The sequence below is a fragment of the Vicugna pacos genome, chromosome 11, assembly GCF_048564905.1.
Source record: "Vicugna pacos chromosome 11, VicPac4, whole genome shotgun sequence".
NCBI lineage: Eukaryota > Metazoa > Chordata > Mammalia > Artiodactyla > Camelidae > Vicugna > Vicugna pacos.
In genome coordinates, this window is record NC_132997.1 from 37,036,352 (window position 1) to 37,053,601 (window position 17,250).

The window sequence follows — 17,250 nt, forward strand, 5'->3', positions numbered from 1 at the left end:
AATACAAAGGCCTTCCCCAAAATGAGGCCCGCAGAGCAGGACTGCTCTGAGAAACCTAAGAATGCCTCTGCTTTATGGAGATTCATGTGACATACCTGAATCCAGGGCAAATGTGAACACTCCCCACTCTTCCTACGCTTCGAACTTCCTTTTTAATCAAGTCTCTGCTCATCACCTTCTCCAAGGGCGCTTCCACAGCTGTCCTCATACCACCCTGCTGCCACAGACACTCATGCAATCCTGTTCCCTCCAGAGCACTTACAACTGCTTAAAACAAGATCAATTCTTTACATGTTTATTGTAGGCATTGCTATGAAGCAGGAACTTTTTCTCCCATGAAATACTGCACATATAGGAGATGCTCAAAATGTGTTTGCTGAATGAACAAATGGAACCCCAGAGACCACCCACATCCTTAAAAAAGGATTCAACAGGGCCATAATGTCTATGAAACCCAAATGCTCACAAACCAGGCAAAGAGATATCATAGGAATTTCCTATAACAATCAACACCCCAGGAGTTGAAGACTCAGGATTAAAAAAAGCAGCAAGATCAGTATGAACCTAAACACAGTGGTAACAACATAATATGTATACCATGCCGTCCCATTACCCTTCCCTATACTGATGAGGTTTATATTTAAATCTCTCTTGACTGAATCAGGAATCATGAGATTTTCTGGAATATGAGTTCCTGCCTCTGCATTTAGGCTTTCAAGAACAATGCCTAGAGAAACAAAGTTCTCCATGTTCTTCTAAGACCTAATAGCATAAAGAGAATCTGAATAAAACCTAAGGCTATAAAAACATCATCTGGCTTGAAGATTATTATTGTCAAATTGCTTTAACATACATAATTTTAACATATGCCTACCTCTTCTAGTATTTATAGGTCCACCACGCATAGCCAATACCAGCTTCAAGGTACAACCTTCTGAAATGCTGTGGACAGTTAACACAAAAATAAAATAAACCACAATCATCAAAATGCATTCAGTCTTAAATATACACATAATTATGTGTTTATCAAGCCTAATGACTACCCTCTAAACACACAAAAAAAGATACAGCAATGTGCATAAATATAAAATGTTAACTTATATACTTGTATCAATAATGAAAAAATGAAGAAGTTCTCATATGCCTTAAATAGGCCATGACATCCCAGAATAAAAGTAAGGAATGGACCCTCTGTGGTCATGTGGTTTAGCCTCTTTACTTCACATGTCGGGAAAGGGGCCTTAAGAAGAAAAGAAGCTTGTTCAAGACCCAAAGTGTTAGAAACAGCAGGTCTATTTAATAAAATAAAACAATAGGAAAAAAAAAAAAGCAAATCTACAAGGTCTCTCAACTCCCAGTGCTCTCCTAGCTATTCCACACGGCCTCAGACCCTTTCATTCTAAGGAAAGCATGAAGAATTATGTGAGAGATGGGAGAAACAGAGACAAAAGGTCAGGCAGTATATTTGCAATCACTGGTGCACACAGTGTCACTTAGTGTCACGTTAGGAGGGCTTAAGAAAAAATGAAAGACTTGGTGAAGAGCAATACTCTCTCACCCAAAACTCTTGGAAAAATGGAAAGAAAAGGAACGTAGCCAGGTGGAAATGGGTCAATATTCAACGAAAGGAGCAAATAAGGCAAGATAAGAAGAGGGAGATCTAAAAAGACATGGGGTAGGTAGTTTGGCGTGAATAATGAAAAGGTAAAACAAACAATCAGAGAACAAGGATCGGATAGTATGGGTACTGAGCCAACACATCTTAGGGATTTACACTGAAAGCTACGGATCAGAACTATTCAGAAGAAGAGACAAGATTCAAGGATTCAGAAAAAAAAATGGAGTCATAATTCTGAGTGTCTATAAAACAGCTAATATGCAATTACACTCACTTGTAATCATTCAAGCAATAATCATCTTCAAGCTCCATGTTATTCCAAATTAAGTGCTGCTGACACATGGGAATACCTTAGGGGAAGGTTATAAAAAACGGTTAAAAATTCAATAGAATCTTCAAAAGAGTATGATACAAATCTATTTTATTAAAGAACTAATAATAATGAAGTTAAACACACTTCTAAATTAAATGCTAGATGCTTAGCTAAAATGCACAGAATCATAGGTAAAAAGGCGTGGCTAAAAGTAGATGTGGTCTAATCCAATCACTGGAAAAGAGCAGTATGTTTCAGTAACTCTCTGGCCTTGAGTCAAAGTGTAAGATTAAGAAACCCTTTAAAATATAAAATCTTGAAATCAGCCCCGAAGAGTTTAAGATTTACGGCCTAGAAGACACTTCTAAGAACAGCCTTCATTCAGTTATATTCAGTGTGAAAAGTGTGAACAGTGCATTATGAGTGAAGGGTGAGCAAAATGGGTTAAGAGGGTTAAAATGTACAAACTTCTAGCAATAAAATAAGTAGGTCATGGGGATGTAGTGTACCACATGGAGACTATTGTTAATAATACAGTGTTGTATATCTCAAAGTTGCTAAGAGTAGATGGGAAAAGTTTTCATCATAAGAAAAAACATTTTTGTAACTATGCGTGGTGATAGATGTTAACTACTAACTAGCCTTACTGCACTGATCATTTTGCAATACAGTGGTCCCTCAGTATTCCAGGGGTTGGTTCCAGGTCCTCTACGAATACCAAAATCCATGGATGGTCAAGTACCTTATATAAAATGGCACAGTGTTTGCACATAACCTATACACATTCTCCTGTATAATTTAAATCATCTGTAGATTATTTATAATACCTAATACAATATAAATACTATGTAAATAGTTGCCAGCATGATGCAAATTCAAGTTCTGCTTTTTGGAACTTCCTAGAACTTTTCCCCCAATATTTCGGATCCACGGTTGGTTAAATCCTCAGCTGCAGAACCAGAGGATACGAAAGGCTAACTGTATATACAAATATTGAATCACTGTGTTGTATACCTGGAACTAATAAAATGCCAATTATATCTAAATTTAAAAATATAGGGAACACTTAATTTAGTTTACTGCCCTTAGGGGACTGTATTCTAAAAGCCTGTTCCCAGAGTAACATGTCCCTGTGGAATGATGACTGTTTACATGTGAGTTTATTTAGTGAGTCAGATGGCATCTTTCATACTTCTTCTGAATGGAAAGGTTAATAATCTTGAAAAAGGGCAGAAAATTTAATTTCCCATAATAGGAAATCCCCTCCACCTCAATGTTTGAATGTGATTATAGTCCATCACTGCATATTAACACGATTTTTTGTAGAGCCTGAACACCAATTAAAGAATAATTCAATCTTGAAAACAAAAGTGTATTATGGGCAATTTCCAGTGCTGAAGATTATGGCCTGTAAGATAGTTTCTTTACATTTCTGTGATGTTAAAAGAATATTAAGGCAGATTCCATATTCTAGCATAATTAAACTTTTTTTTTTGGCAAATTGTACATTTGAATGCCCAAAGAAAATCTGGACTATACCAGCCAGAGAGCGAGCACTATCCACTCAATAAAACATTTAATGGATACAGTTGCTGGTGTTGATGAATATCTTTTTCAAATATCTCACATACTGCCTTCTCAAATTACTTTTGCTTAGGACACTATACAATAAGTGGACTAGAATAATAGCAGTAGTGCTGTATGTGTTAGTGTGTATTATTATAAGGCAGGCACTGTTATAAATGCTTGACCTGTATTATCAAAATTTAACTGCAACAACAGTAATCTTGTGAAGCAGGCATCACCATTATGCTTATTTCACAGATGATGAAACTGAAGCACTGAGAGATTACATGACACACAGAGAGTATATGGATTAGAGAGGTAAAACCCCAGCAGGCTAACTCGAGATTGCACCCGATATTTATGCTAATTAGCGTCTAGAAAATCAGGCCCCACAAAGCAAAAGTAGCTCTCTGCGTGTATGTTTCAGTAGTGCTGACTGTTAGTAGACCGAATATTCCAAAAGATCATCATGGGATACAGCCCATAGGGGCTGGGGAAGTAGATATACATGTAATTCCCAAAGGGACCAGTTCACTTCTTCTGCTTCCAGCTAAAAAAGAATGCCAGTAAGGAAAGACTTTTAAACTAGAAATTATTTCACGTTAAAAGTATTTTAATATTTAAAAAAAATTTTTAATGTGCCTTGGTCATCTTTTCGATCAAAATTGCAGAATTTCACCAGGATAACTACATAAAGTAATTTGGGTAGGTAATACCATATTTTCATACAACCAATGTTGTATAGTATTATTTTGTTAAAACAAACAAACTTTAGAACTGGATTAAAGACAAAGTAACATCACTGCTTAAACACAATTCCTGTAAGCATTTTTAATGGACTTAGCTATCAGTTAGCAGGCTAAAAAAAATAGAAGGCTGGCAGGCATGACAGGGTGGCAAGAAACATCCAAGACTGAACTGTGGTCCTGGTGGCCACTTGAGTTGCTGGATGACCTTGAGGAAGTCACCAACCTCTGTGAGCCTGAGTGTCCTCACTTGCACATTTAAAAAGACTAGGGTTCCTGTACCATGAAGCTTTTAGAATCTCATCTATACAAAGCAAAGCAACTTTCCATTAAGATAGGATTCCCAGATTTTCCAAACAGAAATCTGGCAACTCTGTTTAAAGGTGGTCCTTTACCTTTACCCTCAACTCTTATTTCGTATAATTGTATCCAGAAAAAAATAATTCCTATTAAACAAACCATGTCTTCCCAAAAGACAGAGTACACACATACAGATTCTACAGTCAGTGTTTCTGAAACTTCTTACAAATTAAAACATTTATTATAAAAATAATGACTTATGAAAAATAGACAACACAGAAATATACAAAAGAAAATTAAAACTACATGTAATTAAAATCCTATAAAACCTATTTCAAATATTTTGGGTATATTTCCTTTTAAAACTTATTTTTTAACAAAATGGGAATATACTTTGAGCTGTTTCATCAATTGGTTTCACTTAATATATTGTATACATTTTTTCACATCAATAAAATGAAAATATACATTGTATGTTATGACTAGATAGTACTCTAGCATATGTTTCTATCATAACTTTTTTGCCTAGTCCTCTGCTAAGATATATTTTCACCTATCAAATTTTTCTCTATTATAAACAAAGATGTGATAAGTGATACAAGAGTGCATGTGTATTTGAGAATGTGTGTGTCTTAGTCTGCTTGAGGCTGTAACAAAATACCACAGACAGGGTGGCTTAAACAAGAGAAATTTTTCGCAGTTCTGGAGGCTGGGAAGTCCAAGATCAAAGTGCCAGTTTTGTTCTGAAGCCTCTTCTCTTGGCTTGTAGGTGGCCGGCATTTCCTGGTGTGCTCAGGTGATTATGACTGTGCACACAGAAAAGGGGAATTCCTAGGTGTCTCTTCTTACAAAGGCACTAATCCCATCAAGGGGGTCCCACCCTTATAACCTCATCTAACCCAAACAATGACTCAAATGTGTTTATTGTGTCTTCTTTAGAATTTTCACACAGATAAGTTAATGTTTGAGAACATGTTCATATCTGCATTTAGAAAATAAACCAGAACCAAGAGGACTTATGGATAATTAAAGACAATGTTATATATGCACCCATATAGGAGCACCTAAGTACATACAAGAATTACTAACAGAGATAAAGGGCGATATTGATGGGAATACAATCATAGTTGGAGATTTTAACACTGCATTAACATCACTAGACAGATCTTCCAGACAGAAAATAAACAAAGCAACAGAGAAATTAAATACTACAATAGAAAAACTAGACTTGGTGGATATTTTCAGAGCATTACACCCCCAAAAAATAGGATATACATTCTTTTCAAGTGCACATGGAACATTTTCCAGGATCGATCATGTACTTGGACACAAAAGAAACCTCAACAAATTTAAGAAGATAGAAATTATCTCAAGCATCTTTACTGACCACAATGCCATGAAATTGGAAATCAACAACACAGAAACAAAGGAGAAAAAAAGAAAAGCATGGAGATTAAACAGTATGTTATTGAAAAAACAATGGATCAATGAGGAAATCAAAGCTGAAATTAAAAAATACCTTGAGACAAATGATAATGAAAGCACAACCACTCAAAACCTATGGGACACAGCAAAGGCAGTGCTAAGAGGGAAGTTTATAGTGATACAGGCCATCCTCAAAAAAGAAGAACAATCTCAAATAAACAAGTTAACCCACCACCTGAATCAATTAGAAAAAGAAGAACAAAAAGCCCCAAAAAGCAGCAGAAGGAAGGAAATAATAAAGATCAGAGAGGAATTAAATACAATAGAGATTAACAAGACCATAGAAAAAAATCAACCAAACCAAAAGCTGGTTTTTTGAAAAAGTAAATAAAATCGACAAACCTCTGGCCAAACTCACAAAGAAGAAAAAAGAGAGAGCACAAATTAGCAAAATAAGAAAGGAAAATGGAGAAATTACAACAAACAAAATAGAAATACAGAATATCATATGAGAATATTATGAAAAACTATATGGAACCAAACTGGATAACCTAGAGGAGATGGACAAGTTTCTGGAAACATACTGTCCACCAAAACTGAATCAAGAAGAAACTGAACACTTGAACAAGCCGATCACTAGAAAGGAAATAGAAATAGCAATTAAAAACCTCCCTACAAATAAAAGTCCAGGACCGGATGGCTTCACCAGGGAATTCTACCAAACATACAAAGAAGAACTCATACCAGTCCTTCTCAAACTCTTCCAGACTATTGAAAAGGAGGGAATACTTCCAAACTCATTCTATGAAGCCACCATCACCCTGATACCAAAACCAGGCAAAGACACTATAAAAAAAGAGAATTATAGGCCAATATCACTGATGGACATAGACGCCAAAATCCTCACCAAAATTTTAGCAAATAGAATCCAACAACACATAAAAAAGATTATACATCATGACCAAGTGGGGTTCATCCCAGGGACACAAGGCTGGTTCAACATACACAGATCAATCAATGTAATACATCACATCAACAAGAGAAAGGACAAAAACCACATGATCATCTCAATCGATGCAGAAAAAGCATTTGATAAAATTTAACACCCATTTATTATAAAAACTCTCGCCAAAGTGGGTATAGAGGGAACATATCTCAACATAATAAAAGCTGTATATGACAAACCTACAGCCAGCATAGTTTTCAACGGTGAAAAACTCAAAAGCTTCCCACTAAAATCTGGGACAAGACAAGGATGCCCACTATCACCACTCCTATTCAACATAGTCCTGGAAGTCCTAGCCACAGCAATCAGGAAAGAGAAAGAAATAAAAGGGATCCAAATTGGAAAAGAAGAGGTAAAAGTGTCATTATATGCTGATGACATGTTACTATATTTAGAAAACCCTAAAAGGTCCACACAAAAGCTACTAGAGCTGATTGACGAATTCAGCAAGGTAGCAGGTTACAAAATCAACGTTCAAAAATCAGTTGCATTTCTTTACACTAACGATAAATCAACAGAAAAAGAAAGTAAAGAAACAATCCTCTTTAAAATAGCACCCAAAGTAATAAAATATCTGGGAATAAATCTAACCAAGGAGGTGAAAGAATTATACACAGAAAACTATAAACCATTGATGAAGGAAATTAAAGAAGACTTTAAAAAATGGAAAGATATTCCATGCTCTTGGATTGGAAGAATCAATATTGTTAAAATGGTCACACTGCCCAAGGCAATCTACAGATTTAATGCAATCCCTATCCAATTACCCAGGACAAATTTCACAGAACTAGAACAAATCATAATAAAATTTATATGGAACCATCAAAGACCTAGAATTGCTAAAGCATTACTGAAGAGAAAGAAAGAGGCTGGAGGAATAACTCTCCCAGACTTCAGACAATACTATAGAGCTACAGTCATCAAGACAGCATGGTATTGGTACCAAAACAGACATATGGACCAATGGAACAGAATAGAGAGCCCAGAAATGAACCCACAAACCTCTGGTCAACTAATCTTCGACAAAGGAGGCAAGAATATACAATGGAATAAAGACAGTCTCTTCAGCAAATGGTGTTGGGAAAACTGGACAGCAGCATGTAAAACAATGAAGCTAGAACACACCCTTACACCATATACAAAAATCAACTCAAAATGGATTAAAGACTTAAACATAAGACAAGATACAATAAACCTCCTAGAGGAAAACATAGGCAAAACATTATCTGACATACATTTCAAAAATTTTCTCCTAGAAGAAATAAAAGCAAGAATAAACAAATGGGACCTAATGAAACTTACAAGCTTCTGCACAGCAAAGGAAACCAGAAATAAAACAAGAAGAAAACCTACGGAATGGGAGAAAATTTTTGCAAGTGAAACCGACAAAGGCTTGATCTCCAGAATATATAAGCAGCTCATATGACTCAATAAGAAAAAAATAAACAACCCAATCCAAAAATGGGCAGAAGACCTTTAAACAAGCAATTCTCCAAGGAAGACATACAAATGATCAAAAAGCACATGAAAAAATGTTCAATATCACTAATTATCAGAGAAATGCAAATCAAAACTACGATGAGGTATCACCTCACACCAGTCAGAATGGCCGTCATTCAAAAATCCAAAAATGACAAATGCTGGAGAGGCTGTGGAGAAAGGGGAGCCCTCCTACACTGCTGGTGGGAATGCAGTTTGGTGCAGCCACTATGGAAAACAGTGTGGAGATTCCTCAAAAGACTAGGAATAGACTTACCATATGACCCAGGAATCCCACTCCTGGGCTTGTATCCAGAAGGAAATCTACTTCAGGATGACACCTGCACCCCAATGTTCATAGCAGCACTATTTACAATAGCCAAGACATGGAAACAGCCTAAATGTCCATCAACAGGTGACTGGATAAAGAAGATGTGGTATATTTATACAATGGAATACTACTCAGCCATAAAAACCGACAACATAATGCCATTTGCAGCAACATGGATGCTCCTAGAGAATGTCATTCTAAGTGAAGTAAGCCAGAAAGAGAAAGAAAAATACCATATGAGATCGCTCATATGTGGAATCTAAAAAACAAAAACAAAAACAAACAAATATAACAAAAACAAAGCATAAATACAGGACAGAAATAGACTCATGGACTCAAGAGAATACAGACTTGTGGTTACCAGGGGGGTAGAGGGTGGGAAGGGATAGACTGGGATTTCAAAATTGTAGAATAGATAAACAAGATTACACTGTATAGCACAGGGAAATATACACAAAATGTTATGATAAATCACAGAGAAAAAAATGTGACAATGAGTGTGTATATGTCCATGAATGAATGAAAAATTGTGCTAAACACTGGAATTTGACACAACATTGTAAAATGATTATAAATCAATAAAAAATTAAAAAAAAAAAGAAAGAAAGACAATGTTGAACCATGGCTCCCATCTCCCAGTGTTTCCTCCCCAAACAATAGAGAACAATAAGGAGGGAAATGAATCCACACAGAAACTATAGCTTCAGCCCTTAAAACTTAAAGACAGAAAATGTCCAAACTTCAAAATGATTAGGAATAAAAAGGGGCAATCACTCTATGCCAGTGTGGGAAGTCTCATGATCCTGCTCCTGCAGGGCTGATAAACAAAATCTGGAGGAGTTAGAGAGGGAAGCTAGTGACAGTATACAAGTTCAGTACAAAACCACAGTAAGAAAGAAGGCAATTCTAAGTCTGAAAAGCCTACCAAAAGGACTCAGATTGGAATACTACCTACAAGGAAAGGACTTTAAAGCCAAGCAGCTTGAAGGAGCTTCTGCAGGAGGCTCACAGCAACAAAGGAAGAGCATACCTTAGTAATTCAATGGTCAGGGGGAAAGGGAGAAAAGGGTAAAAACTTACAGTCCTTCAAGACAAAAGAGAACCACAAAACTGGAGGACTCACAACTGCTCCCACTCCCCACCATCATGACAAAACAGACATAAAACATCTATTAAAATATCTGGACATTGTTATACTGACAGAGTACCATTAAGTAGTATCTATAAAACATACAAATATCACAAAAAATCAACGAGAAAAAAATTAACAAATCCATACAGAGTTAATAGTAAAATATAAAAAACAAAATTCCACATCTATCAACCAAGGTAAATTTCACCCAGAAAAATAACCATGAAGCAAAAGAAAACTGAAAGGTCACTCCTCAAGCAGAGTTAAACATACTCAAGCATTTGAAGATCCAAAAAAACACTCTGAATCAAAAATTCAAAAATTAAGAGTAGAAAATGTCCAAGCAGGAAGGGGAATGAAAAAGATTCCTGACTGAACTCAGAAAAGAAATAGAGGAAAAAGACAAAATTACCCCAAAAATAAAGAATAAACTACAAGACACCAAAAGATAATATACTCAGATAAACACTTAGTAAAGAACAATGTAGGAAAACAGCAAAGAGTATGAAAATGACATAAGGAAGGAAAAAGGGTCAGAGAGAAAGTAGTAGGAATGGAAGACAGGCCAAGAAGGAATAATATTCATATTATCAAAGCCCCTAAAAAAGAAAAACAAAATAGTGGAACAGAACTAATATTTAGAACTATAATCCTGGAATATTTCCATAAATAGAAAACCTGAATCTACACATTAAAAGGACCCACTAGGTATCTGGGAAAATTAACCCAGAACTATTGTGCCCAAGACATATCCTAAGAATAAAACTATTTGATTTCAATGACAAAGATAAAATCTCCAACAGTTGCATAAAAAAAAAATCAAACAACTTATAAGGCAAAAGAATTAAGAGTGGACTCAACAAGAAAACAATGTGATTTTAAAATGAGCAAAGAGACTTGAAGAGACATTTCCCCCAAAGAAGAAATACGGACGGCCAACAGGTACATGAAAAGACAGTCAACATCACTAATCATCAGAGAACTGCACATCAAAACCACAATAAGATATCATACCCATAAGGATGTCCACTATCAACCTAAGAAAATAACAAGTGTTGGTAAGGATATGGAGAAGCTGGAACACTGTGCCTTACTAGTGGGAATATAAAACTGTGCAGCCACAGTGGAAAACAGCATGAAGGCGTCTCAAAACATTAAGAATAGAATTACTATATGATCCAGCAAACCTGGGGCATATATCCAGAGGGAACTCTAATTCAAAAAGATACATGTACCTCAATGTTCACAGCAGCACTATACACAATAGCCAAGACATGGAAGCAACCTAAATGACCACTGACAGATGACTGGATAAAGAAGCTACGGTATATTTATACAATGGAGTACTACTCAGTGATAAAAAAAAACAGACAAAGGCTTGATCTCCAGAATATATAAGCAGCTCATATGACTTAATAAGAAAAAAAACAAACAACCCAATCCAAAAATGGGCAGAAGACCTTTAAACAAGCAATTCTCCAAGGAAGACATACAAATGATCAATAGACACATGAAAAAATGCTCAATATCACTAATTATCAGAGAAATGCAAATCAAAACTACAACGAGGTATCACCTCACACCAGTCAGAATGGCCGTCATTCAAAAATCCACAAGTGACAAATGCTGGGGAGGCTGTGGAGAAAAGGGAACCCTCCTACAATGCTGGTGGGAATGCAGTTTGGTGCAACCACTGTGGAAAACAGTATGGAGATTCCTCAAAAGACTAGGAATAGACTTACCATATGACCCAGGAATCCCGCTCCTGGGCATACATCCAGAAGGAATCCTACTTCAAAATGACACCTGCACCCCAATGTTCATAGCAGCACTATTTACAATAGCCAAGACATGTAAACAGCCTAAATGTCCATCAACAGGTGACTGGATAAAGAAGATGTGGTATATTTATACAATGGAATACTACTTAGCCATAAAAACCAACAACATAACGCCACTTGCAGCAACATGGATGCTCCTGGAGAATGTCATTCTAAGTGAAGTAAGCCAGAAAGAGAAAGAAAAATACCATATGAGATCGCTCATATGTGGAATCTAAAACAAAACAAAAAAAACCAAAAAAACCAAACAAACAAAGCATAAATACAGAACAGAAATAGACTCATAGACATAGAATACAGACTTGTGGTTGCCTAGGGGGTGGGGGGTAGGAAGAGATAGACTGGGATTTCAAAATTGTAGAACAGATAAATAAGATTATACTGTATAGCACAGGGAGATATATACAAGATCTTATGGTAGCTCACAGAGAAAAGAATGTGACAATGAATATATATATGTTCATGTATAATTGAAAAATTGTGCTCTACACTGAAATTTGACACAACATTGTAAAATGATTATAAATCAATAAAAAATGTTTTTAAAAAAACAGATGACTGGATAAAGAAGATGTGGTATATTTATACAATGGAATACTATTCAGCCATAAAAACCAACAACATAACGCCATTTGCAGCAACATGGATGCTCCTGGAGAATGTCATTCTAAGTGAAGTAAGCCAGAAAGAGAAAGAAAAATACCATATGAGATCGCTCACATGCTGAATCTAAAATAAATAAATAAATACATACATAAATACATAAAAAACAGAAACAGACTCATAGACATAGAATACAAACTTGTGGTTGCCAGGGGGATGGGAGGTGGGAATGGACAGACTGGGATTTCAAAATGTAGAACAGATAGACAAGATTGTACTGTGTAGCACAGGGAAATTTATACAGGATCTTGTGGTGGCTCACAAGCGAAAGAGAATGTGACAATGAATGTATGTATGTTCATGTATAACTGAAAAATTGTGCTTTACACTGGAATTTGACACAACATTGTAAAGTGACTATAACTCAATAAAATAATTTTTTAATAAAAATGCCATTGCAGCAACATGGATGTACCTAGAGATTGTCATTCTAAGTGAAGTAAGCCACAAAGAGAAAGAAAAATGCCATATGATATCATTCATATGTGGAATCTAAAAAAAAAAAAAAAAGAGGACACTAATGAACTAATCTAAAAAACAGAAACATACCTGCAGACATAGTAAACAATCTTATGGTTACCAGGGGAAAAGGGAGGGGAAGGGATAAATTTGGGAGTTTGAGATTTGCAAATGCTAGCCACTACACAGAACAGTAGATTTAAAAAGCCCAAATTTCTTCTGTATAGCACAGGGAACTACATTCAATATCTTGTAATAACCTTTAATGAAAAAGAATATGTAAACAAATATATGTGTATATATATGCATGACTGGGACATTATGCTGTACACCAGAAGTTGACACATTGTAACTGACAATATTCAATTAAAAAATTAAAAATAGAATGAAAACACAATAATTCAAAACCTCTGTGACGCAGCAAAAACCGTTCTAAGAGGGGAGTTTATAGTGATAAAAGCTTACCTGAAGAAACGAAAAATATCAAATAAACAACCTAATGTTACATCTAAAGCAACTAGAGAAAGAAGAAGAAACAAAACCCAAAGTTAGTAAAAGAAATCATAAAGATTAGAGCATAAGTAAATGGAATAGAGACTAAAAAACAATAGAAAAGATCAATGAAACCAAAAGCTAGTTCTTTGAAAAGATAAACAAAATTGAGAGGGAGGGTATAGCTCAGCAGTAGAGTGATTGCTTAGCAAGCATGAAGTCCTGGGTTCAATCCCCAGTACCTCCATTAGTAAATAAATAAACCTAATTACCTCCCCCCCCCCAGAAAGGAGTTTAACTTCCTTAATAAAAAAAAGAAAGAAAAGAAAAGGACAGGATAAACAAAATTGATAAACCTTTAGTCAGACTCATCAAGGAAAAAAAGGGAGAGGCCCCAAATTAATAAAATCAGAAATGAAAAAGGAGAAGTTACTATCGATACCACAGAACTACAAGGGATCATAAGTGGCTATGAGCTACTATACCAACAAAAAGGACAACCTAGAAGAAATGGACAATTTTTTAGAAAGGTACAATTTGCCAAAACTGAACCAAGAAGATATAGAAAATATGAATAGACCTATTACCAGTACTTAAATCAAATCAGTACTTAAAAACGCCCCAAAAATAAAAGTCCAGGACCAGATGGCTTCACAGACAAATTCTATCAAACATTTAGAAAAGAAATTTTAAAAGAAAATTTAAACCTATCCTTCTGAAATTATTCCAAAAAATTGCAGAGGAAGTAACATTTCCAATATTGTACTATGAAGCCACCATCACCTTGATACCAAAACCGGACAGATATCACACACACAAAAAATTACAGGCCAATATCACTTATAAATATAGATGTAAAAATTCTCAACAAAATACTAGCAAATTGACTCCAACAATGCATTAAAATGATCATACACCATGATCAAGTGGGATTTATCCCAGGGATGCAAGCGTTTTTCAATATCTGCAAATAAGTCAATGTGATATATCACATTAACAAACTGAAGAATAAAAACCATATGATCATCTCAATAAATGCAGAAAAAGCTTTTGATAAAATTCAATATCCATTTATGATAAAAACTCTCCAGAAAGTGGGCACAGATCGAACATACCTCAACATAATAAAAGCCATATATGACAAACCCACAGCTAACATCATACTTAATGGAGAAAAGCTGAATGCATTTCCTCTAAGATCAAGAACAAGACAAGGAAGCCCACTCCTGCAATTTCATTCAACATAATTTTGGAAGTCCTAGCCACAGCAATCAGAGAAGAAAAAGAAATATGGGGAATCCAAATTGGAAAAGAAGTAAAATTGTCACTGTTTAAGGATGACATGATACTATACATAGAAAATCCTAAAGAAGCAACCAGAAAACTACTAGAGCTCATCAATGAACTTGGTAAAGTTGCAAGATACAAAATTCATATACATAAATCTGTTGCATGTCTACACACTAACAATGAAACAGCAGAAAAAGAAATTAAGGAAACAATCCCATTTACTATAACATCAAAAAGTATGAAATACCTAGGAATAAACCTACCTACGGAGGCAAAGGACCTGTACTCCAAAAACTGTAAAACACTGATGAAAGAAACTGAAGATGACAGAAACAGAGGGAAGAATATACCACGTTCTTGGACTGGAAAAATCAATATTGTTAAAATGGCCATGTTACCAAAGCAATATACAGATTGAATGCAATCCCTATCAAATTACCAATGACATTTTTCACAGACCTGGAACAAAAAAAGGTTAAAATTTCTAAGGAAACACAAAAGACCCCAAATAGCCAAAACAATCTTAAGAAAGAAAAACAGAGCTGGAGGAATAACTATCCCTTCTTCAGACTACACTACAAAGCTACCATAATCAAAACTATATGGTACTGGCACAAAAACAGACACATAGATCAACAGAACAGGATAGAAAGTTCAGAAATAAACCCACGCACTTACAGTCAATTAATCTACGACAATGGAAGCAAGAATATACAATGGAGAAATGAGTCTCTTCAATAAGTGCTGAGAAAACTGGACGGCTGCCTGTAAAAGAATGAAATTAGGATATTCTCTAATACCATATAAAAAATAAACTCAAAATGCATTAAAGATCTAAATGTAAGACGAGATACTATAAAACTTTTTGAGGAAAACTTAGGCATAAAACTCTGACATAAAGCACAGCAATTTTTTTTTTGAATGAGCTCCTAGAGTAATGGAAATAAAAGCAAAAATAAACAAATGGGACCTAATTAAAGCTAAAAGCTTTTGCACAGCTAAGGATACAATCAACAAAATGAAAACACAACCTACAGAATGGAAGAAAATATTTGCAAATGATGCAACCAACAAGAGATTAATTTCCAAAATATACAGACAGCTCATACAGCTTAATATCAAAAAACAAGCAACCAAATCAAAAAATGAGCAGAATATAAAAAAATATATATATATAAAATTGAATTAAAAAAACTGAATCACTATGTACATCAGAAATTAATACAACACTATAAACTGCCTACACTTCAATTTAAAAAAAAGTAACAATAGCAACAAAAACGCAGCAGAAGACCTAAACAGACATTTCCCCAAAGAAGACACACAGATGACCAATAGGCACATCGAAAAATGCTCAATATTGCTAATTATTAGAGAAACACGCATCAAAACTACAATGAGGTATCACCTCACACCAGTCAGAATAGCTGAAAAGTCTCAAAAGTCTAAAAATAATAAATCCTGAAGAAAGTGTGGAGAAAAAGGAAATTCCTACACTGTTGGTGGGAATGTAGTTTGGTGCAGCCACTATGGAGGACAGAATGGAGGTTCCTTAAAAAACTAAAAACAGACATATGATCCAGCAATCCCCCTCCTGGGCATATATCCAGTGAAAACTCTAATTCAAAAAGATAGATACCCCACAATGTGCAAAACAGCACTATTTACAATAGGCAAGACATGGAAGCCATCTAAATGTCCACTGACAGATGACTGGATAAAGAAGTTGTGGTATATTTAATATATATACACACATGTACACACGCAATGGAATACTACTCAACCACAAAAAAAGAATGAAATAATACCATTTGCAGCAACATGGATGGACCCAGAGATTATCACATTAAGTAAAGTCAGACAAAGACAAATATCATTTGATAAAATTTATATGCAGAATCTGGAAAAATGATACAAACAAACTTATTTACAAAACCAAAATTGACTCACAGACACAGAAAACAAACTTATGGCTACCAAGGGGGAAAGTGGGGGTGGTGGGGGTGGTATGGCACGAGGAAGGAATAAATTAGGAGTTTGGGATTAACATATACATACTACTATATATTAAATAGATAAGTAACAAGGACCTACTGTATAGCACAGGGAAGTATATTCAATATCTTGTAATAACCTAGAATGGAAAAAATCTGAAAAATAATATATATGTGAATTTATATACAGCAATCACTTTGCTGTACACCTGAAACTAACACTATAAATTAACTATACCTCAATTTAAAAAATGGTTAAATTAAAAAATGAAAAACTAAAAAAAACTTACATTTATGAGACATTTGAAAACCTGATGGCTGACAGGATATCTGATGTTATTAAGGAATTATTTTACTTTTTCAGGTGTAATAATGTAATGTTTAAGGAAAAGAGATCTAATCTTTTAGAGACAAACATTGCAATATTTATGAATGAAATGATAAGCTGGAATTTACTTCAAAATAATATGGAGGGGGAAAGTCATTGGGTATGATTAAACAAGATTGGCCATGGGGGAAAAAAGAAATTAGAAAAAGAGCAAATTAAACCCAAAGTAAGCCCAAACATAATTTACAAAACCAAAATAGAAATCAA

General features: G+C 35.0%; 1 protein-coding gene across 9 annotated transcripts in view; it reads right to left on the reverse strand.

Moving 5' to 3' along the window:
• Positions 1 to 17,250, reverse strand: part of ZFAND4 (zinc finger AN1-type containing 4) — a 64,687-nt gene that overhangs the window by 31,660 nt on the left and 15,777 nt on the right. For 5 of the 9 annotated variants that reach the window (XM_072971125.1, XM_072971124.1, XM_072971128.1 and 2 more), the window contains exons 3-5: positions 15,340 to 15,426; positions 1,893 to 1,968; positions 875 to 942 (exon numbers count right to left, since the gene is read on the reverse strand). The exons of 1 other annotated variant lie outside the window; for it this stretch is intronic. In XM_072971125.1, coding sequence (XP_072827226.1) covers positions 875 to 942; positions 1,893 to 1,968; positions 15,340 to 15,426 — 231 coding nt within the window. The remainder of the gene's footprint in view (positions 1 to 874; positions 943 to 1,892; positions 1,969 to 15,339; positions 15,427 to 17,250) is intronic. 3 more of the 9 variants (XM_072971130.1, XM_072971129.1, XM_015249395.3) reach the window with 1 other exon arrangement.